The sequence below is a fragment of the Thunnus maccoyii genome, chromosome 10, assembly GCF_910596095.1.
Source record: "Thunnus maccoyii chromosome 10, fThuMac1.1, whole genome shotgun sequence".
Classification (NCBI taxonomy): Eukaryota; Metazoa; Chordata; class Actinopteri; order Scombriformes; family Scombridae; genus Thunnus; species Thunnus maccoyii.
In genome coordinates, this window is record NC_056542.1 from 27,935,814 (window position 1) to 27,960,576 (window position 24,763).

Below are 24,763 nucleotides of genomic sequence, written 5' to 3' on the forward strand. Positions count from 1 at the left end.
ATGAAGTCTATCCCGTCAGGACACAAGCTTAAATACTGTATGTGTAGAAGCTGCTAATCTTGAATATGGTAATGATTCTTTCCATGTTAAAATGTTACAGTAGGAGCGCCTTTAAATGACTGCACCTTTAAATGACTGCATATGTTCTGTGTCTGTGAGCGCACACATATTGTGCCAACACATCACAGTAAGAGGAGAAACTGTAGCAGACATAATGACCCGGTGAGCCAGTGATGCAAAGCAGCAGCGTGGGTAGGGTTTCAGCACCAGGCACAGGGTACAGAACCCTGCATGAATACCAAAAAGCTCCCTCCCTTTGACCTTGAGATTAATATTTAAAAGCTGGCTACAGTTTACACACACACACGTGCATGAGTATATGCACATGCCCACACACACACACACACACACATACATGCTGATCACTGTGTGCCCCGCGGCCAGTGGTGCACTGAAGTCTTCCTCATTAACCGACTGCTCTGTTCTGACTCTTGTATCTATAAATGCTGCATCAAGGAAAAGCTGATCATATACTATCCATAATAGACAGAATATGTGTGAATGAGGTATAGATATAATGTCTCATGTCTGTGTATGCTCCTATTCATGACCCACATAGCTGCCCCGAAGATATAAAAAAAAAAGGTTTAAAAAATCTAAGGCAAAATGTGTCACCTTAGAAAATGGTTGGCAATAATATAAATAGACATAAAACACTTATTAAACCATAAGTGTAAAAGTAAGTGTAAAATTATCGATATTTTCTTCACTCAATTCTGAATCACGTGACAAACTACAGCACATAAAAAGGACAAATAAACAAAATAGACAGAGAAAACAAATATGAATAATGGCATAAAATTCAACTTTTTTTCTTCAGAGTTCAGTCATTTTTATCTTTCTTTTATTTGATTTTGCCCTCATGTCGCGCTGTTTCTTCCTTTTAATCTCATTGCTGGAGAAATGCATATTTTGTGTCTTCTGCCCGTTTAGGATACTTCACAGTTTGTCTAATCCAAATGGGTTTAAATTGGGTTTGACAAAATACAGAAGCTGCTACACCACAGAAACCTTCAAACTCTGCCTTGGTAAAATGTATTTTTTAAAGATTAAATCTTACTTTAAAAAAAATAATTTCATCAAAAAGTAGTTTAATAGTCATTTGCTTTGGCTCTAATTAGTGTTGCCCTGAAATCACATGTACTGGGAAATATCTGCTGCTCTTTGGCAACAGTGCCCACATGTTGATGCCTGACTGCTTTTATTTGAATTACATGCCATATTCAGTACAGTATTACTAATATTCCTTAAACACCGAAACAAATATAGCACATAGCTCATTATGTAATGAAAGCATTGCAAAGTTATCTACAGAAATTTAAATCAGAACAGTGTAGACAATTAGAAAACAGCTCTCACCAAGCTGTCTGTATTTGTTGTACAGTAAGACTTCAGTTTATAATTTATTCATTTCAATGACATTTTTTTGTTTTGTGTTTTGGACTAAAGAAAATATAACTTGTGTTGTTATATTTCTGTGGCACTTGAGCTTTACTTTTCCTAAATGTAACTTGCACTTGATAGAGTATCTCTAACTGAGCGACTGAAGCTAGATTTATTACAGGCAGCATTTCTGACTCATCGCAAATGGAGTGACAGAAAATGTTAGATGGCCAAAACCTTACAGGGGCTAAATGCTGACTGATGTGCTGTTTCTGCACAGCAACAGTGTGTCCAGTACTGTGACGTAGCTTTCCTTGAATTTCATACTGAAGCAGCTAGAGTTTCTCTAGGTGGTGCTCTTTTCTTTGTCTGTTCAGCAATGGTGCCTGCTAAATACTCACTTATTCATCTGTTCATTCCAAATAAGTCACGGTTGCTTTTACTAATAATGTAAAACGCTTCTTCTAATTGTGCACTTGAAGAAAACAGTGTATTATGTAATCTATTATATAACTGTGGTCACTGATGGATAATATGTGGATGTTGTATACCATTTTTGTAATATCAGTAGTCACAGCTGTAATTGTGTTTTCTCAAACACACATAAAAGTCATGGATAAATACACACACACACCATCCCTGCGTACAGCTCTTTCTTCCACCCAGTATGCTCAAACCCACTTCTGTCCACCGCTGTGAGGGATGCAAACAAACACACAAACAAACAAAGTGAGGAGCGGACGTGACGTCTGAGGCTTGGCTTTTGTTTCATCTGCTTTTTCTTGTCTGTTCCTCTGTGTTTAGCGCAGTGTGTGAGGCCCCAGTGCAACACATTCCTTTATGGAGAGACGATGGGGAGGCAACCTCACTGCCAGAGCAGGTTTATTTTGCCAAGTGTGTGATCAAAGCCTCTGTGTGTGTGTATGTGCTATGAGAGTTTGTGTGTGTACTGTAGGTGTGTGTGAGAGAGTGTGTGTGTAGAAAAAAAAAAGATGTGAAACACTGGCCTGTGGTGTGGACTGGTGTTACTGCTGGATAAAGTGGATTTAAGCTTATATATTTCATGTAAAAATTATGATTTTGGCCAGATGGGTCAAAGACTACTGTAGTTTCAAAAAATATACAAAGCAACACTCAAATATAATATGAAAAATACACATATTTTAACGCTGCAGTAACAGCACTAGAGCACTAAGCGTGCACTTAAAAAAAACTTTAACAGCCATTTCTCTAAACAACACCTCTCCAGCATGCTAACACATTTTTTAGCACATGGCCACCAGATTTGACAATCTGCTGTTAAAAAAAAGCTGATAACAGAATTTTGGGCAACTAGTAGATACACAGTAAAGTGGGACCTGATCAACATGGGAAACAACAACCAATTAAATGATGATTCATGATGTGTGATTTTTGCATCAAATGATAAATGATGTGCTAACCGGTGAAGTATAATAATCTGTTTAAAGTAATAGCTATTAAACAGTACACAGAGTGGGCTCTAGCAACATAGATTATATTAGCATGTTGTATGTTAGCAGTTAATTAAGAGAGGCTTCCTTGATATCTTCAGTCACTGTAATTAAACGCATTTGAAGACAGAAGAGTTTAGACCCAGTCTGATACATCATTTGAGCAAAAATTACCTGCCAATATGATCTTATCACAGATATATCTGTAGCAGCCTAAATGTTGGCTGACACATACAATATGTTCATAATAAACGCTGCCCATACCGCACACTACTTCATTTAATGTTTATGCTCAGTTTATTATAGTTTTTAAGGGTTTTTAAAGTTGCAATCCTTATGATTTCAGTCTTGGTTGAGTTGGCAACACCCGTGGTTACTGTGGTAACAGCAAGTGCCAGAAATATAACAGAACAGCAACTGGCGGATCTGTTTACAGTGCAGCCAAACAAACCCATGTTGTTTTACGTGGTTACAGGAATTGGTTACCTTACGACTGCATTTTTGGGTGTACGATCACAGTCAGCACTAACCGCAGTGACAAATATCCTCCTGTGTTTCTGTGACTGCTTCACAAGAAAAGGTCACGATTGTGTTTCTTCAGCCGAACAGAGAAACGATGTGAACTAGCAGCAGGAAAAGTTCGTGTTGCATTAGCAGTTACTTAATACAGCTCTGACATGACTGTAGGAGAGTGAACAGTCAACAATGAAGTGGATATTAATGATATAAAGTTACAAACTAATGCTGAATTACATGCTGCATCTTTTCCTGTGAATAACTCGCTACTTATTTCAATTCAGCATGTGAATGGTTGACTCCACCACTAACAATAAAAGTTACTACATAAAGAGGTAACTAGAGATACATTAAATGGTTAGTTGCATTTCAATATATTTGTGTCTCATAGGTAATTCTAATACACATTCTTTTTGTTTATAGTGTTATTTCCAAAGTTTACATTTTAAGATTTACTGTTATATATTCTGTTTTTGACAAGTTTATATTTTGACTGTAAAAGATACTTATTAAAAATGTTTAAGTTATGTTTAGAAATTATTATCAGCCAATACATCATAATCTGATCTTTTAAACTCTAAAACATTGGTATTGAACTAAAGAATCTGTGCTCTAAAAGAAATTTGAGTCATTTTTTATTTAAAAGGTGTATTTTTGTAAATATACGGTATTGAAACTGATAAAATAAAGACGTGCTTATGTGACTTGTATTAAAGTAGTCTGGTGTGAATGAAAGGCACAAAGGAGGAAGGAGGTACACTATTGACATGTCACACACCCAACACGATACCACAAAGCTTCTCTCTATGATTTCATCCTTCCTTCTATCTCTTCGCTCTCTTTTTGCCTTATCTTTCCTTCCGGTGCTCCTCTCATTCTCTCATACGCTCCTTCCCACTATCTGTCCTCCTTTTCCTTATCCGACTCTTTCTCATCTTCTGTGTCTCTCTCTCTCAGACATGTAATATCTCTTTGTATCTCCTGCTTACTTCCTGTACCTTCCTGTTCCTTCCGCTTTCACATCTCCACTCCCTCTTTCCATTCTGATATCCTCCTCTCCCTGCATCTCCTAACAGCATCTATGAACACATCCCTCGTCTCCTCTCCCTATATTTATCTCCTCCTTATCTCTCTCTCCCCCTTCTCTCTCTCTCTCTCTCTGCATGCCTATCTGCCTGTATCTGCTGTCTCCCAGTCTCAATGGGCCCAGTTTTCATAAGGGGAGGGTGCAGAGGGAGGAATGAACCTGAAATGGTAAATTGTTTATTTCTGACAGCTCAGCGGCTGCATTAAACACCTCCTCGTTCTCACTAAAACCAAATGAAGGTAGTGAAGTAAAAGAATGAAAAAAAAACCAACAAACAAACAAACAAACAACAAAAACAAGTCATATTCATCACGGTAATTGTGTGGGTGCTTTGGGTACGCGGGCGGCCTGGTGCCGATGAGGGATGGTGCTGCTCACGGGCCTCCCTGACGTCCATGAATCACAGCCAGAGTCGCTTGCCGGCCCTCAGCCGCCATAAAACAAAAGATGGAGATGAAAAATGCAGCAATTAAGTGATTTGATTTCTGCTCTACCCTCCTGTCCTCCTTTCTACCAGCCCCTCTTTCTGGCCACACACACACACACACACACACACACACACAAGAAAACATACACAAGCATAATAAGAGACACTGTTACAGTGCTTGTTTGCAAACCTTACGACACACAAACATGCAAAAGAACATGCACCGGCATGCACATGTGCATACAAACACATAAAAACATACAAAAGCAAACATATGTACATAAAACCATCTTTAAGCGGATGTGCACACTTAATTTCAGTTACTTCTTGTCACACATGAGGGAGGGATTGAGAGTTTACTTCTAATGCATTCTGTATATTACGTATTAAGCTCCAGGCTTTAGTATGCGGAGCCTCTTGCAACACTCAAATAATAAAAGGGAATCACCTTGAGAAGATTGATGTGACAATAAATTCTCACGAGGGATCTTTACCAATACAAGACAGATAATCTGAGCTCACCTCTGACTAATAAATTGATACAACCATGCAGGCTGAATACAACAAACCTGCCTCAGTACTGGGTAACTACAAACTCTGTAGCCTAATGTGTTGCTAAATGTAGCTGATGGTGATGCAGTAGACTGCCTTGTCAATAGTCTTACAGTACAAAGCACTATGAGCTACAGCTTCAGAAAAGTGAGCACATTTAACCAAATATAATTATATATTTATATAAATATAATAAAAAACAAAATCACATTTGCTCCATGTTTCAGCACATCCTGGCTACCTGTCTGTATTACACGTCTGATGTGGGCTACAGGCATCAAATGACGTGTTGTATAACAACCAGTGTGTGTTACACTTAAGTCCCAAGTTAAGGTTTAAGGTTTAGGTCAAAACACTGGATCCTACAATTCCCATAATGCAATTTATTAGTGTCTTTTTTTAGACCTTCCCTGCTCAATAACCCCCCACAATCACAGTTTGAACCATAGTTTTCCCATCAAAGTAGTAGTCTGGATGATGTAATTCGGGATGTAGATTTGACAAAGCTCCCTCACAGCTACAGAACAGATTATACAAGTGTAACTGACATGTAAAATTAGTGGATTGTCACTTTAACATGTGGCCACTAGCTGCTACTAATATTAGCTTCAATTAGACACGTTTCCTAAAAAGTGTTTCTAGCAAGTCAGTGAATGATGATTTATGGGATCATTGACATTATCTTAATATAATTACTCGCATCACGGATCACTGGTAAAATGATCCATTTCTGATCCAAACAGCACATAGACTAGTTTAGAACCCCTCAATCTACACACACAAGTTACTTGAGCTGAAATCCCTACATGCAAACTAACATGACAAGAATGAAAACGTGACGATAATTAACGTATATTTGGTATTGAGCTAAAACTTTCTATGGTGCATCACTATCTCTTCCTCTGTTTCTCTCAGGAGCAAAGGTATTAGAACAATTTACCTCCTACACGCTGCAGCGTGGAGACTATATTTAAACACTGCACCCTATGAGAAATGTGGATGCTTTAACATTGTTTAGCATGGGGGGGGGTTGCTTAATGGGACTTGGCTAAGCATGTGTAATTAAGAGCAGGGGTAAGTGGTGAGTTGCAGAGTGCAGGGTGTGTGTGTGTGTGTGTGTGTGTCTGTGAGTTTGAGGGGTATGGTAGCAGCATCAAGCCATGATGGAGTGCTTTGCGGAGCCAAACACCCATTCAGCAAGCTGTGTGCTCATTAATCCTGCCAAACTCCACTTGTTACATGCACGCACAGGAAATCATGAGGCTAGGTAAACAGGGAACTGCTGCGATCCATCACTGCACGCCAGCGACCACGGGAACACACCGATATGTAAGTGTGCACACGCACACACACACACTGATGCAGTGTACATGCAAAATGATAAGCTTGTACACATACAAACGTACAGCTGCATTCTTGTAACAAATATATAGAGATAAACAGATGCAGAATAAATGATGTATTAAAAATTTCATCTGTTATCTTTTAGTAAGCACATAAAACACTATTTTTCTGATCAGAATGTTGGTTTCTCTTTACATTTAGAGGTGAGGAAGACATTTTCAGTATCAATCCAGAAATAGTTCTCTGCTGTACATTACAGAGAAATCACATCCAATGCTGGTGAAGGCCTGCACTTGCTATTAGTAGAAAGAAATACTGCCACAAAGCCTGAAAAGAAATCAATAGACCTTGACCCCAGTTTGACCTCTCGTTGAATGGAGAAGTTATGGGACCACACTGGCCTTGACATTAACTTATTTGATGTGTATTTTCCCAGCAACAGCTCTCTCTCCGCTCTCCGTCTCTCCTTCCTTTCTTTCCCCTTTCTCTTTTCTCTCTCTACTTGCTTCAAATGCTTTGTTTCCATCTCTTAAATGCTTGTGAATACACACACATACATCCGTGCACACGCCCACACACACACATACACACATGCATCACATGACAAATGCTGTATAGGGCCAGTTACACAGCCCAGTGGTTAGATGCAGTGTTGGAGCAGATCTGTTATATCTATACGCCTGCCTGGCTGGAGCATTTACTGAAGCCATCAGCGAAACGACATTCCATATATCTTTGACAGAGAGGGGAACAATACTATTTACACCAATTTAGCCCTGGGAGGGGGGATTTCCAGTTAATGGGCAACCTTTTTTTTTTTTTTTGCATCCAGTTTTCAAAATGGCAACCCTTCAGGACGACAGATGAGACACGCACCCAGGCTGCTACTCACATGCTAATAAACTCCATTACAAGACCTGCAAAAAATAAAACAAACAAAAAAACAATGCAGCGCCCTCACAAACAAATCTGTTCTCTATTTCACTTCACTCCATCACAAACACAATACAAGATGCTAAATAAGATACTTTATCCATATGCAAATAGACATGACCACAACTCAGCCAATGCAGCGCAAACAGCAGAAGAACATCATGATTAAAATTTCTTTATGATAGCATGTGTAAGTGCACAAACACACACACTTCTTTCACACGCTCCTTTGTCATGATGCAGCTGCACGGTTCACCCAATTGAGCAGCTCATAATATTTACCCAGCGTGAACTCGCTCCACCGAGGCAGCCTGGGAACACCAGACCTGATAAGGTTAAAGGTCACGGGTCACCCAGGGGCCAATCAAGGGTTAGTGGTAGAGCAGGTTCAGGTTTGGACAGGATGCAAAAGGTCAGTGGGGTCAGGTCAGGTCAGAGAAAAGGCTAGCTGTCCACTGGGGTTCGTAAAAAGGGACAAGAAAATGATGGTCTATTAAAACCTATAAAATATTATGGACAGATAGTATAACACTGAGGTGGTTAGAAGAAACAGAAGAGAGTTGCAAATATCAAAACGGGTCAGGGTTGGAAGTTTTCATGATTTTAAGATTTGTAGTTCCTGTGAATATATCACTATGTTTTCTTGTTATTCCTCAGTTCATGTGGTATTAGAACAATAATTCTTCTTAAAATTACACTATCTGAGGCATGTTGGTAGCCAACTGGTTAGGACACAAAGCTGTACCACATAATTTCCATGTCAGCAAGAAAGTGAACTGCAGACCTTTTGTTGTATGTCATACCCCTCTCTCTAGCAGTTTTCCTGTTTTCTGCACTTTCTACTACTGAATAAAGGCAAAAATACCAAAAACAATCTGTAATAAATAAAATGAAACTATCTTTGAAGTGGAGAAAAGTGCATTACACAGAATGGTCTGGTCCCCTGTATTTCACCATAACCTCATATCTGTTTTAATAAGTCCGAGTGGTTACAGTATGACCATCTTCACAGTGTTGACCCTGAAATCATTGCATGCAATTATTCTGATACACACAATGGATTTCCGTTTTTTCTCCTCATTAATATTATTATTATTATTTGAATCACTGAAATTTTTGAGACATGGGCAGCGATTTGGAGTAGTGTGGAGTGGCAGAGAGGGAATATTATTTAAATGATTTTGTTGGTTTAGTGTACATGTGCACACAATGCTCCATATGTCTGCACTTTAATTTAGGAATACAGCTTCCATCCTGCATCTCTGATTAAGACAGCGTGCATAGTTTTTAGACAATCCCCTCTGTTCACACTTGCTCTAAAAATATTTTGCCACACACCTGAACAGTAGGCTGCCATTTTAGCATGAAAAATAATTAGAACAAAGCGCTGAAGATGAAACGTTTATCCCGTTATATTACTGTAATGATAGCATTTCAAGGTCAGACTATAACTACAATAGTTGTATGGCAGTGTTCTGAAGAATGCGTTTTTGTCCAGAGCATATGAACACAAATACACAGGTGCAGACACAAATTCTAGGTTTCCCTAAAGATTTTCCTGGGAAAAGGGAGCAGATTTTGGCAAGAATTCCTGAGAAATTCCAAGTATTCAACCTTGGTCAAAATGTGATAAAATGCACAACAATTATCAACAATGTATAAATAAGCAGAGTATGAGAAGAAGCTGCAACTGCAGGCTACAAAACAAGCTCTTTCCTGTTTTTATACTGCAATCAGTTCTTACACCTTTATAGCACATTGCAAACAACTGTCTATATTTCAGTGTGCATATAAGTGAAACAAAATAGTGGGCAACAGCTCCCTTTGGACCTTTTTCCTCTTTCCATTTGAGTCTCTTATAAAAACAGAAGTGACCCAATGAATGCTTCGAACCACTGTATCAATGCCTGGCTGACAGATATGGAGCTCTACCTCCCTCCTGCCCGGCCTACACAACACAAACAGACTTGCAATGAAGCCAGTATGAATGGAGACCTGTCAATCACAGGAAAGCCATCCATCATCAGGCAATATACAAATGATCATCTCCTAGAATCACATTCGGCAGGCGCGAGCATGTACACACACACACACGTAGTGTAGATAATGCACACAGACACAATCAAACACAGGCATAATACACAGGCTCATACGCATAAACAAAAATACACACCTCCACATATAAAATGCACATACAACATACACACAGCCCGTGCAGAGTGTTGGCGCCCAGACTGTAGAAGTCATCAGGGACCTGTAAAGCATTACCCTCTGTGTGACTCGAGCCACTCCAGAAATAGCCTCTGTAATGTATTCTTACCGCCACCGTCTCTTTTGCACAATAGTGCCCTTAATAACACACTCCATTTCTGTTGGCATAAATAAGGGCTCCATTTCCATCTTATTTCATGCAAATGAGAGCGCCGGCGCCCAAACAGGTAGTGGGAGTAGTGTGTGAGTGGAGTGTGGAAGTGTGTAGTCGCTGAGTGTAGTGGCGTGATTGGGGGACGAGCAAATTCAAATGAGTGTTGGAGAGACCCCACAATGTGCCAACGACTCCCACGCCAGCCTGCCAACGGCGTGACAGACAACGTCACTTACCGGCCCTGCCGCCTGCACAGGGTGCCATTACAGGGGCCAACGCAAAACCAATATTTATCCAGGCAAATGGTTCTCTGGAGAGAGATTATTACTGCAGACACAAGAGTTTCACTCTGGTAGTAGGTGCTGGTGCAGCCCACCACCGCGACATCTCTTTCTGCTGATTCCATTGGTTCAACAGTGTTTTGGAGAGCAGCGATTGGCTCCTTTTTGGGTAACTATGCTGAGTACAAGAAACTATAACAGGAAGCACATGGATTTACAGTTTCTCCCACTGGGAATCCTGTGACTGACAAGGATGGGCTTTTCTGAAAATATGTCTATGCACAGATCTGCAAAAGTGCTATTTTCAGTTAAAGGTTTCCTAGCCGATGGAAAACACCCGCTGTGACATCACTGATACAGGTGTGGCCACAGGATGCAACTGGGCCTCCTGATCTGGGTGTCCATCCTCCTGATGACTCAGCCAGCATTTTCTCCATGTTTGTTCAAATCTGCCCTTGTATTATATGTTGTCTGTGACTGATTGCTCCATCCTCTCTTAACATCTTCTCTCTCCTCCCTCTGTGTGAAGAGTATTCTTCAGTCTTCACTCTTGTGTCCTCTTTACAGATCTCCATGGCACTGACAAGGTTTTGTGGATTTGCTCAAAGTCTTCACCTGAAACACTAAATGTTTATTTTCCATATATAGTATGTTTTGTGCTTTATTTCTTCAATATTGTCACTTTGTTCTCATATATGTATATATCTTCAACTTTTGTCTAATCTATGCATACAACACAGTGGTGTAGTGGTTAGCACCGTCACCTCACAGCAAGAGGGATCTGGGAGCAAACTTGCCTGTTGGCAGAGGCCTTTCTGTGCCTGCTTGGCTTTTCTCACTGTAATCTCTGCTTTCTCTTACTGTGAATGAAAGACCACAAACAGCGTTTTGGGGGCAGTAGTCTCCTATTCATTAATGAGGCAAGGCAAATAGAAGCTAACTGAATGTAACTCCAGTTCTTTAAGTTTGTGTGTACATAATTAAAGCACAATACACTCTGGTCATGTACAATACATCCACATAGTGTTGCAATGGAGCAAACAACAGGTAAAATCTGACGCTGCACTATAAACTATATCTACCTTATGACATGTATAAATCCAGCTTCATTGTGGTTTCTACCTTGTCCCCAAAAAAGTGTTTTATCATGCAGTTTTTCATTATCTTTCATGTAATGATAGACAGTGACATGATGTAGAAATGGTAATGCCCTCTGAGACAAATTTGTTATTTTTTTTACTATAAATACAGTACTGTGCAAATATTTTAGGCACTAAAAGTGAAGTTAGGATGCTTTCAAAAATAATGCCATGAACAGTTTTTATTTATTAATTAACTTCATACAAAGTGCAGTACAGAGAAGAAACCTAAATGAAAACAATATTTGCTGTGAGCAGCTTTGCCTTTAAAACAGCAGCAGTTGTTGTTGTAACACCTGCACACAGTTTTTCAGGTACTTGGCAGGTCGGTTGTTCCTGCATCTTGGAGAAGTTGCCACAGTTCTTCTGTGGATTTAGGCGTCTAAGCTGCGTCTGTCTCCTCATGTGATCCCAGACTTACTCCATGATGTTGATCAGGGCTCTGTGGGGGCCAAACCATCTGTTGCAGGACTCCTTGTTCTTCTTGTTGATGAAGATAGTTCTTTATGACTCTGGCTGGATGTTTGGGGTTGTTGTCATGCTGTAATTGGGGACCGATCAGATGCCTCCCTGATGGTACTGCACTACTAAGAATCTAAAGTGCCTAAAACTTTTGCACAGTACTGTATATTGAATTTATTTGACTAGACCTAAAAATTCTACACATTGGCCTTATGTAAGTGTGATGTTATTGTTAATGCAAAGGCAAAATTTTGAGGATGGACCTGTTTAGGAAAGACAACATCAATACATAAACAGAACTGTTGTGTTCATATTGATTGTTGATCACTGGCTACACATCATAGTTAACTCATCACAGCATCACTTGACTGTAGGTACTGTGTATGATCAAAGACACTGCAACAGAAATCATGTTTTTTTCAAGAAGTCATTTTTGAAAGCATCTACAACGCCAGCAGCAATGCCAGTAGCAGCTGCTGATTATTGACGACACTGATTATTTGTGATTTTTCACTCAAACGCAGCATATTTAAGAGGCTCCCTTGTGACTCCAGTTATAGTCAAAGACCAATAATTGCTGCCCTTCGCAGCTACATAAACTAATGTTCTTGGTTCACAAGGTTATATTTCTATGTGACGCATATGTGGTCTGAAAGAATCAAACCAAAATCAGCCTAAAATGCCGGCGGCCACGCCACTGGCAACAACTGATTCCTGGGGCAGCTTATGTTGCAGATTGACTGTTACCTCATACTGAGGTACAGGATGAGTGTGTGAAATACACATGTTTGCTGATATGAAATAATGTTTTTGTTGCATTTTTAAGAGGTAATCCTTACATATCGCATTTTGTTATTGAGTTTGTCTCCATCTTTGCTGCCTTTACTCTGCACTTCCCAGCAATCACTCGTCAGTCAAACTGTGTGGGTGGGTTTGTGACAGCTCTTTCCTTGGGCTTTATGAAGTTTGAGTTTCTTTAGAGTTTCTTTTTCTACCCTAGTCTTCTGCTGCTCCAAACAGAAACACATCAGAAGTGTAGGCAGATATGCAGACATCATTTTCTGTGCAAAAGATATACCCAGCATCAGGTGTTTAGTGCAAGACATGAAAAAAGCTGAGCTCCAGTCACTAGAATTCAATCTATGATACGAAGTAGCAAAATCATTGTAATATTACTTTGGAATTTAGTTTAGTCTCTTAGTTTAACTCAGTGGAAACAAAGTTAATTTTGATTATGTAACGTGTTCGGGAAACGCGGCCCTGGAGGAGCAGTTGGTAGTCGGGGGAAGGAGAGGTGGAGAGGAGAAAAGGTTTACAGGGGTGGATGGTGGTCAGATAAAACAGCTCCACACTCACTTCAAGGAAAGGTTAATGTCTCTCTCTCGATTTCTCCATCTCTCCCTCCCTCGCTTTCCCAGCTGAGGTCTGTGTGACTTACAGCAGGTCCAGACTGCATTAGATTAAATCATAAATTACCCACCCACCCCCATATCTGCATCACCCCCCCTCCCTCCCTATCTCACCCTTCCCTCTCCCATCCTCTCCCTATCTCAATCTCGCTCTCCCTTTATTCTCCTATATTCCATTCCCCATGTATTTGTCCTGCTCTCCCACTATTATTTCTCCCCAGCTCTAATCATTATTCTCTTTTCTTCACCCCCCTCATTTCTCTCACTCTCCCTGTACTCTACAATAGAGCACTGCTACAGCGGTTTTGGGCAGCAGGGCGAATGGCTGCGGATGTGATGTGTTGTTTGGTCATATCTATGTAGTATTGTATATGGGAGTATGTGGTAAAAATGAGCGCTCCGTCTTATCAAGACATTTGTTCAGAATTGAGTCTTAAAAACCTTATTTTCTTAAAACAAGTAAAAATATCAGCCAGTGCGGTGAGGATATTTCAACATGTTTCCATAGGTTTTTGTTTCAAGGAATTTCAAGGAGCCAGTGTCTCCATCAAGAAGGAATAAGGTGGCTGCTTTACTAGAATAAAAAACTAACTTGATTTTATTTGTACTGGTAACAATCTGAAATCATGCACTGGCAGATTTTTAACTTTTGTTTTAAGAAAATTAACGCTGCTATAATCAATATTCTTAGGGGGTAATTTAGCATCTTTCAGATTATTGTTTGGTTTTCCGACCTCAACCTGGGTTAACTCTCACCAATCTCATAGCATCGTTTTCAGCCACACTGTGTGCCACTGTTTTCAGATGAAAAGCTCTAAAAACAGACAGTACGCTACCTGCCCAGCACCAAATGGCAGACAGAGTTAGCGATAAGCTGATGAACATAGTGGAACATTTAGCAGCTCAGGAGTTGGTCTAACACAAAACCAGAGCTAGAAGAAGAGTCAATATTGACCCAAAATATCTTGCTCCATAACTGTTGGATGTGTGCAACTGATGGCTAACAAGTTTGACACATCAATTCAGAAAGTAATAATATGTCAGTGTTGTGTTCACAGTTTGTTTCCACTGCCGTGAAGTAGCCAAACAAATCACTTATTGCAAGTTGAAGGAAAATTACACACAAGTCATTTAGTATAGCGACCAGTTGGAGAGGTACTTGTGTGTCTGTGTATTTACAGTATATCAGGAGTTTGCAGGTTTGGGGGGGGGGGGCACCGATACTGTTTAAGTGGACTGGTGAACACACACTTCTAAAAGCACACTTGTAAACACAGGAGTGCATAGAAGGGGTTTCTGAGTAATAGCAGCTTGTAGAGGCTTCCAGGAGACCCTTGTGCACACTTCCAAACTTCACATATTGTGTACATCTGTGGTCCTGTGCATCAAACACTATTTTTAGTTTAACTTTCTTGCAATAAAAATAGGTTTCCATCTCCAGACTCTTCTTCATTTCCAGTGTATTCTGGTTTTGGTAAATGCAGCCCTGCTTCTATTGCACACATTAACGTTACGTCCAAGTATGAAGATGGACATCTATGTGACTGACTGTACACAATGTCTGTTATTGTTTATAGACTTACACACACAAAAGCATGTTCCAGGCTTAACAGAGCATTGGTGGGATAAGTAAGAACCCAAGCAAAAAAAAAAAAAAAAAAAAAAGGAAAAAAACAGTCCCTACACTCAACCCCCACACACACCTTGCTCCACTGCTCTGGTGGAGAAAAAAGGGGAATAAAATAGAGTGACCCTGCCACTAGCGGCTCTCTTTTTTCCCCCCACTGCTCTCTTCTTCCTCCCCCTTGCCGTGTGAAATCAAATTTCCATGTGGCTCCCGTATCTGTTGCACAGCAAGGTGATTTATCAGGGATGCAAAGAGCATGCAGAAACAATCTTTATTACATCCATTTCCTGCTTGTCAGCCGGGATCATGTTGGCTGTTCATTAAAGGCGCGGCGCAGGTGAGGAGAATGCATCCCGATGCCTTGATAGATTGTCTGCTCCCCTGTGGTGACAGCAGCTGGATGGATTGAACAGCGGGGGGTGAGGAGGGAGAGAAAAAAAGCGCTGACTCTGTCGCTCCCCCTGTCAGACACACTTTTACATAGCCGGCCAGTGTCATTTCTACCAAGCAGCCCCACACACACACACACACACACACAAGCAGACTTCTGACACTCTTTGGACTTCAGCTGGGAGCCTGCCTTAATGCATGGATACATACACACCATGAGCATACAAACAAGTATTTATAGACACTGAGACCTAGATACAGAGACGTACACATTGTAAAGATGAGGTTTATCTCATTACACAGTTACCTACCTTTTGTGTTGAAAACACTAGTATGAAAAATATAAAGGCGTCATTCATACTATGATATAATATATTCATTCACAGATAAAATATACATACTAAGATAAAATTACACAAAATTAACTGCGAAAGTCAGAAAACAGCCCTTCCAGATAGAGTTACTTACATTGTGTGCATTCATATAGTAATAGAAGTCACAGAGTATGAGGTAACTCTGCATTGGGACTGTATGTGAGAAAGTTAATACAACCAGGCTTACAGATCACTAGTATACAACAACTTGTTTCAATATTATCAATTAAAAGCAAAAGCCAGTTTTTGCAAAACATTTGGATCTATTCTTTTAGCAGCAGTGGAACATTTATGCTGTTTTATAAAAATCAATATAACACAACACCAGATGTTGTGAGATCAGTGTAAAATATGGTGAGTGGGTTTTCTGGATGACTAATACTTTGGATAATGCAAGAATGGTGATGTTGTGAAAGTCTTCAGATGATAGTTTCCAAGATAAAATCTACAGCTGCGATGATGAGTCGATCGACAGAAAATTAATCAGCATTTACTCGATTGATGATCGATTAATCATTTTTCAAGCAAGAGTGACAAACGTTTGCCAGTTCCTGCCTCTCAGATGTGAAGATGTGATGCTTTTCTTTGTCATAAACAGTATGATAGTAAATTGAATATCTTTGGGTTTTGGACAGTTGGTTAATAAAACAAGAAATTCAAATTTTATAGATGAAATGAGTGAGAAAATAATTGGCTATTCAACAGTTAAACAATTAAACTAATTGTTAGTTACAGCCCTGGTATAGACCATGTATGACGACACCAAAGACAAAATACCATAACTACAAAAGCCAATTGAAAATGCAAAGTAAAGTCAAAATTTCATTATGTAAATTGACTTTTTTTTTTTTTTTTTTTAAATCATCCTCAGCACAGCTCTTACACACAACATGAGCAGACAGTAGAGTAAATGATTTTCATACTGTATGGACACACCTCATTAAGTCAATCAGCTGAGGCTGTACAACACCAAAGATACAGCTCTGCCTCTTAGAGCAGCTACGTAAGCCTTCATAATCAGCCATAAAATATTTTATCACACCTCTTACATCAACAGATGAATACGACAACATAAATAGAGCTCTGCATCTATACTGGGCTCACATTCTTTCCTCAGTGGACTGCTTTTTTTTTTTATAAAAGGTGCGACTATAAAATCCCACCATCTTCAACTAACTTACGACGGGGGAAAAAAAAAAAAGAAATGGTTCAACGACTCCCTCTGCTACAGGGTGCAGTAAAGTGAGACAGATCAAATTGAAGTTTAGCTTGCAGTCCTCTTTGTGTAAATTCTGTTTCCTCTCTTCCTCCGTTCATCTATCCCTTCTCCTCCATTTACAAGTCAAGTTTTTTTTGTCTTGTGTCTCTCTGTGTAACAGCGACATGTAATAACAAAAGGCATAAGAATCGGTCAGGACGTGCGTTTGGTGCTGTCTGGCCAGGAGGGACAGAAGCCAGTGTGTGTTGCAGGGTGACAGGGACACTGTGGGGCTGTCACGGTACAGGAAGGATGAGGGTTAGATGCCATTTCACAGATGAATCTATGGACAACAGACTCTTTATGTTGATGCCCGCTGCTGCAAGGGTTCTGGTTTCCTTCAGCCGTGCTTCTTAAGGACATGCAGTCCATTAAGTATAGCCATAAAAGCAAGCTAATGCGTATATGGGAGAATAGTCTGAAAGAGTAGAGTCACAAGCAAACCCACACATGGGCATACAAATTGAAGGTGGCACGGTGAATGTGATTCAACGCTAGCAGAGGACCGGCCTCAGATGCCAATTACATTACATCTAAAACAGAGGGATTGAATTGAAGGACGGGGGATAGAGGAGGGTGGGGGGGGAGAGGAGGGGGAGGAGGTGGAGGCGCTTTCACTCAAAAAGAAAAATAATTTATTTCATTGTGATATCAAAATCAATTGGCATCGATTGAAAGGTGGCTAAAGGTGAGCGTGTACATGATCCTTCAGCTGTGAGAGGCAGACTGTCCGAGAGGGAGGGAGAGACGGAGAAAAGGGGGAAAAAAAAAAAAAAAAAAAAAAAAAGGAGGGAGAAGGAAGAAAAAGAAAACGAAGGGTAGCCAGGGGAAGAAGTCACCTCCTAGTTAACAAAGAGGGAACAGGAAAAAAAAAAAAAAAACACGAAGAGGAAAAGACCAAGAAAATGAGAGGAAGAGAAAGCAAGAGACGGAGAGGAGGAGGAGAAAGAGTGAGGGAGCTCTTGCCCGGTGGAATCAATACAGAGAGGTGGAGCAGAGTACAATAGCCTCAGAGGAGAGGAGATTCAGTGGTGCAAGTCTAATACTCTCTGTCTCATTCACACACACACACACACACACACACACACACACACACACACACACACTCGCCCCCTCTCCGAATCCTTTTTGCTCTTGCTTTCTCCTGACATTTCCCTCTATATCCTTCCTCTATTTAATTTCTTTCTCTTTCTCTCTCGCATGCTTGCTCATTCTGCATCCACCCCTCGCCACACACACACACACACACACACACACACGCTCTGCTCTGTCTGTATGCAGAGGATGGAGAGGGCCTTCTGTCCACAACACAGCAGCTCACAATAACAGCAGCATCTTTTATCAAAAAAACAGGCAGAACACACATGCATGCATGGACCAAACACACACACACACAAAATTGCCATTTCTTAGAATAATGACACTTTTATAGGACATTTTCTTGAAGTCCACTTCAACTCACGTACTGCAGATTCAGAGGCGCTCGGATGCAAAAAGAAAAAAAAAAAAAAAAAAAAGTGTCACATGAACACTTTAATACACACAAACAAAACAGCACACTCCAACACTACTCCAGCTCTATCAGCATTTGAGACTAGTGAGGCTTCAATTAGTTCTTGATGAATGAGCCCATAAGATGCCGCTCTCTCATTTCCCTTGTTGCCAGATATCCCAGCAATCAGAAAGAAATGAATTCTCATTGTGGCGTGACTGAGACGAAGATGACGGTGGTGCTGGTGGTGGAGGTGGAGGTGGTGGTGGTGGGGGGGGGCACTAATATAAATCATTCACCCCCTCCACTGAGGGCCAGAGTTCAGCTTCATCACACCAAACCAGACAAGCATTCACCAATAGAAACTTGGTTTTTAATAGCACATACACCACAGCCTGTTGCAAATGATTTTTTCTGATCAAAATAAATGTATTTTCCACATATTATAGATGTCTGCTCCTGGTCTTATTGTATTAAAAAGAGAAATGTATGGTTCAAATGAAACTTTCAGCTAGTACGCACACACCCAACGGACTGAAATCATCTAAAATCTGCCACAATGTTCTTATTCTGGCTGCCACATTTGTATAATCAATCTCTTTAGTAACCAGAAAGTATCCGTGTAACTATTTAAAAGATCCGATCAATCTGGAAACAAGTGTGTGTGTGTGTGTGTGTGTTTGAGGATGTGTATTGCAGTGAAGGACTCACCGTCATCGATGATGGTGACCACCACTCCATTACCGGTGATGTTGTTTCTCCAAACTGGCATCACATTCAGGTCAAACCCATCGGAGTTGAACTGGTCCTGTGCAAACTAAACACACACACACACACATACACACAACGTGAAGATGACTACTGCAACCAGTGATTTATTGTTAAACATAAACCCAAATGCATCGCTCAGTAAGTTCAAGACCTCTACTTTTGTGTCGGTGTAAAGAAGAGGTTACACTAACACAGCTGCAAGAACATTTTCACTGGTTTGGTTTTTTTGGAATTTGCACTTGTTTGTACATCTTGACCCTGTTTACACTTGGTTTGATCGGATCACGAGTGGACAGTGCTGAGAACAAGTGTAAACAACCACCAAGACACACTGGGATCACTCTGCCTAGGTGCTCTGGGACATATTTGACCACACATCTTTTCTAGTGTAAACATTCAGCTGTGTGATCTCGCAACAGCACTTTCTGACCCAAACAGCTGATCTGTGGTGTACCACAGTGCGCGGCATGTGTAGGAATATGGAAGTTCCTCGGTAGAGAAAATGTAGTGCTGAAGGAAAGGGCTGTCTGACGGCACGTGTGTGAAAGTGGTGAAAATATTCTAAATATAGCCTACACTTAAACTGATATTGATTTTTTTTTTAGGTGGTTAAAATAGGTTTTGCTGCTGCCCTCGTCCACAGCAGTGCATTGCTTAGCTTCCTGAGCCCAACTCTTGTCAGTTTCTCCGAACTGGGGGCGTACCAACCCCCCCATCTGCTGTGGGGAGGTGCTTCATACAAGGCCACTTCAGAAAATACAAACTATGAATGGACATAGTTATTGGGTTTGTGTGTGTTTGTGTGAAAACATCTGTATCTGAGTGTACCCAGACACTATTCGTCTTCAGAGTGCCCACGGCAGACTCCGAGAGTTCATGAGCAAGTCACAGAGACAGATCTTTCATACTCGCACCTCAAACCACAAATCCACCCACGCACACGCACAAACACAGTACACACACACACACAAAATTACCTGTGTGCACAGCAATGACACCAGCATGGCGAAGCAGAAGAACCATTGCCACTACTCCCATGAGCCTGAGTGGCCCCGCAGACTACATATATTCACTTGATCACAAAAACACCTTCATAAAAATACACTCACACACACCCAAACACTCTGCACATACAACTTAAATGGCTCTAAAGAACACACACAAGCACATGCTCACAGGTAGGCAAACTATATGTGTTTGTGTGTGTGCAACAAAACAGTTGCACACACACACACATAAACACACACCAAAAAGGTAGTGAACAAACTGTCTCACCAAAAATGTCAGCAGCTGCCCCAAACTCCCCTGCCCACACACACACACACAACCAATTTGATATTCAAAGTGAGTGTTTCAAGAGGCTTCAACTCTGTTGTTGTTATCATGATGAAGAGAGACAGAAAAAGAGGAAGAAAGAGCACAATGGGAAAAAACTGCTCAGTAGGGGGCTTGTGTGTGTGTGTGTGTGTGTGTGTGAGAGTGTGTGTGTGTGTGAGAGTGTGTGTGTGTGTGTGTGTGTGTGTGTGTGTGTTTGGGGGTTTGCATCTGGGGAGCAGCACTGCTTTGTAGTGGGTGAGAATAAAGCAGATGAATGGAGGCTAGCGAGCTAACGTCCACAAGAGCACGAGCACCGGCCCTGAGGAGTGCGCGCACACACACACACACAAACACATATGTTTGCACGCACGTATGCACGCTTACAGTCACAGGGTACACCAACATACGTGCAAAAAAAAAAAAAAAAAGACACACCTTTGTGAACTTTGATATAAGCCCACAGAGAGGCATCTTGAACGTTGACTCACTTCACACACAGTCATGAAGGAAAAGCCAACAACACAGGCTTAACACACACACACACGGAAACATGCACAGAATCATAAATATTCTCTGAAGCACTGGAACACAACCAATCCGCTCTCTAACACACAAACACACACATAGACATACACATGAGCAAACACACAGACATCCTGTGCATGCGTACAGAGTTGTGAAAAAGTTCATGCAACACTAGCAGTGAAAACGCGCGCACACACACACACACACACAAACTGTCTCTTTGCAGAAAACACACATGCAAACAGTAACACACAGCTTCAGAAAACAACAAAACAATCTCTCCTGCTCCTCTGCCTTTATCTCAGCTGCCCCTCAGCTAAGCATACAAACATACACGCACACACACACACACACACACACACGTCCAGGATGCTGTATGGATTTTAGCAGCTTGGAACAAGCTCCTCTGGAGGAGCTGGACTGATACAATGGAGTCCACTTGCCTTGTGTATGTGTGTGGGTGTTATACTGCTCACCCATGATGTACACACCAGATTTTAGCAAACATACACGGTCAGCTAGTACACACACACACATATCGTGTTTCCATCACTTCAGAGGACATTATCTTACTAATTTATCTTAACCTTAACCACCACATGCCTAACCCTAACTTTAACATAAGCCTAAATTTACCTCAACTTTAATCCAAGTCTTCACCCTAAAATTAATGATTTACATTAAGGGGACTTGCTTTTTGTCCCCATAACGGAGGCAAGTCCCCACAACATGAGGAATACCTGGACCACACACACACACACGTCTGGTCTTGGCAGGCTACCAACCCTGAGCAGATTACTGACCCTCAATCAATATCCACGTCCACCAGAGGCTGATTAAACACAACAGAATGAGAGCAGGAGAGAAGAGAGAGCCAGACTAGACATGTTCTCAACTCTGGAGATGCTTTACATTTTTCTTAAATATGGAGTTATTGATGGTTTCATTCTATTTGTTCAGTTTATTTAATCAAGTTATAGCTTAGTTAGTTATAGTAATACTGCATGACCTATTTGATGTCTTTTGAAGATTTTCTTGCATCATACTGTCTCTCATAAACAATCACGTCAATAACATTTCCCCCAGCATTGACAATTTGCAACAAATGACACTCGTATAAAAAGCTGTGTCAGATTTTCCTTTCATATCTGCTTCATATTCCCCCCCGTCTCCCCACCTCTGTTCCTCCATCTCTGTCTCCACCACCCTCCACCCCTGTCCTGACTCTCATCCCCCCCCCACCCCCCACCCCCCACCCCATCTTGCCCCGAGAGCTGAGTTGTCAATCAATCTGTTGCCTGGTTGCCTTGGTGAATCTCTGACCCCGCCTCCCTTCCTCCTGGCTCTGTCAGATTACACCCTTGCACGTCAGTCAAGAACATCCACTGAGTTGATTGGCTGAGCCCAGCAACCTTTCTGCTTTCTGTGTGTCTGTGTATAGATGTGTGTATGTGTGCGCGCTTTGGCATCAAGTTCAGGATCCTTGGTAATACCATATATTTATTACAAATATAGATTCAAATTACACTGTTTACTATCATCTGGCAAAGAACTATTGAAACTTACAAAAGTTTTGTGTGGATCAGAAACAGTGCTCAAATTACAGAACAAATTAGCTGCTTGTGAACACAAATCACACACAATCATTGTCTAAGTTGATCAGTTTACATGCTTCAAAAAGCACTCAGATGGCTCGAACGTGCACAAAACACACAATAGAGCGCTCAGCCATCAGCCAACTTTTGTAAAGATGGACAGCCATTGAGTGTTTGGCTCCCTTATTAGTAGGTCTGGATATGCAACAGAGATGTGTTGGCGGCTAGTATTGAAAACTGTCAATTACCAAGAGCTGGAATCAAATGCTTATGATTGTGTGAGCAAACTCTTCTTTATTTATTCATTAATAATTCATTAATAACACCGTTTCTAAATTAAATCACAGCTTTGAAGGTTTTAGAGTGATTGTGTTTAAACAACACATACCAAATATTATATGAAATAAGGGTTTTGTAAAAAAGAACAAACATGTTTTTTATTTCTCAAAGGAAGGTATTGAAGAAAGTACTGTTAGTGTTGTTAGATATCAGTACTGATATTCAGGTACAGAGCCCGACCAATACTGGATTTCTGAGCTTGAAATCTATATTTGAGCTGGTATTTTAATAAAAAATTTTTTTTAACATAACATTCTATAAACAACTATTTCTAAATTGGCTCAAACGTATCTTTGGCACTATTGTACTGTAATTTCCAACATATGGGCCGATACAGATATATATCTGCGATGATAATCGGCTGCTATACATCTGCCTGGCCAATTTACTGGTCTAGCTTTACTTTTTGTGTTACATGAAAAGGGGTTTTTAAAAAAAAAATCACGTTTATCATTCCCAAAGCAAGCAATCGAAAAAGTATTATTTTGGTATCAATGCCAAGATTCAGCATTAGTATTGAGGATCTTCAAACTTTGCACACTTACATGCTTTTGAACTGAATTTGTTTTAGCCATTTTATCATACACATGTAATCCATCAGTTTACCTCCACAAAACAAGTAAATATCTTTTAAATGAAGACAGGTATTGTTAGAAGGATGTACCACTTGGAAAATTGGTAGATATCACTCAGAAATGACAAAAGAGTGGTGCATCTACCAAGGGGAACACCTTTGACTCAAGTTCAGTGCTCATGTGCAGAAAGAGAATTGAAATTGATCTTAAAAACACATGAAAAAAAATCCTTCCCTTGGATTTTACAAAAAGGTTTTCCTTTTAAAATGAAATGTAATTTATTTCAAAATGAGTCAGTTCAATCTGATCATAGTGCCGATGTGAGGCTTTTTCATTCTGGTTGAGTTGTAATTGATTATTTTCAGGAATAAAAGGCTGTAAATGCAGCTACTGAATACTCTGGACTGAAGTTGATATTTTGTGCTATTATTCTACAGTATAAAATTTGACATTTCCACACACAAACATACTGGTATTGTATTCCAGTTGCTCTTCATGCACACACATATTGGTCAAAGCGTGTCAAGACTCTGCTGAAAGGATGAGCTAGTCTTGTTGTTGTATCACAGTTGTGTGTCAGTGTTGCTCCGAGCCTCATCAATCCCAGACATCTGTCTCAGTTCACCATGGACAACCCCCTTCACTTCCACTCTCTCTCTCTCTCCTTTTCTCTCCCTCTCTCCATTATCTCCCTTCCTCCTTTCTTCCTCTGTCTCTCTTTCCAGTCACACATGAAAACCTGCTTGACTTATGCCTGTCAGAGGAACATCCCTCACCATGCGGACTAGAGCTGAAAGGAGAGAGAGGAGACCTCCACATAAGCCCGATGAACACACACAGACACACACATACACTATTACACCCACCAGTTCCCACTGCATGGGCCAGAGCGGGTCATTGAAGGTGAGGGACTGGTCACTCTTATTCTCCTCAGGCTGCCTGTCAGTTGCAGACTCTCTCCTCTGGGAACCTGCAAGCACACAGATCCATCATGTGTGTATATGTGTGTACATGTGTGTTTTCTTTTTCTTCATGTGTTGAACTCTGACATCAGGAAGTCCCTGGTCTCC

General features: G+C 40.7%; 1 protein-coding gene across 4 annotated transcripts in view; it reads right to left on the reverse strand.

Moving 5' to 3' along the window:
* LOC121906286 (neuroendocrine convertase 1-like) overlaps positions 1 to 24,763 on the reverse strand; it is a 185,078-nt gene that overhangs the window by 116,153 nt on the left and 44,162 nt on the right. For all 4 annotated transcript variants that reach the window (XM_042425076.1, XM_042425077.1, XM_042425075.1 and 1 more), the window contains exons 5-6: positions 24,560 to 24,663; positions 19,283 to 19,388 (exon numbers count right to left, since the gene is read on the reverse strand). In XM_042425076.1, the coding sequence (XP_042281010.1) occupies positions 19,283 to 19,388; positions 24,560 to 24,663 (210 nt within the window). The remainder of the gene's footprint in view (positions 1 to 19,282; positions 19,389 to 24,559; positions 24,664 to 24,763) is intronic.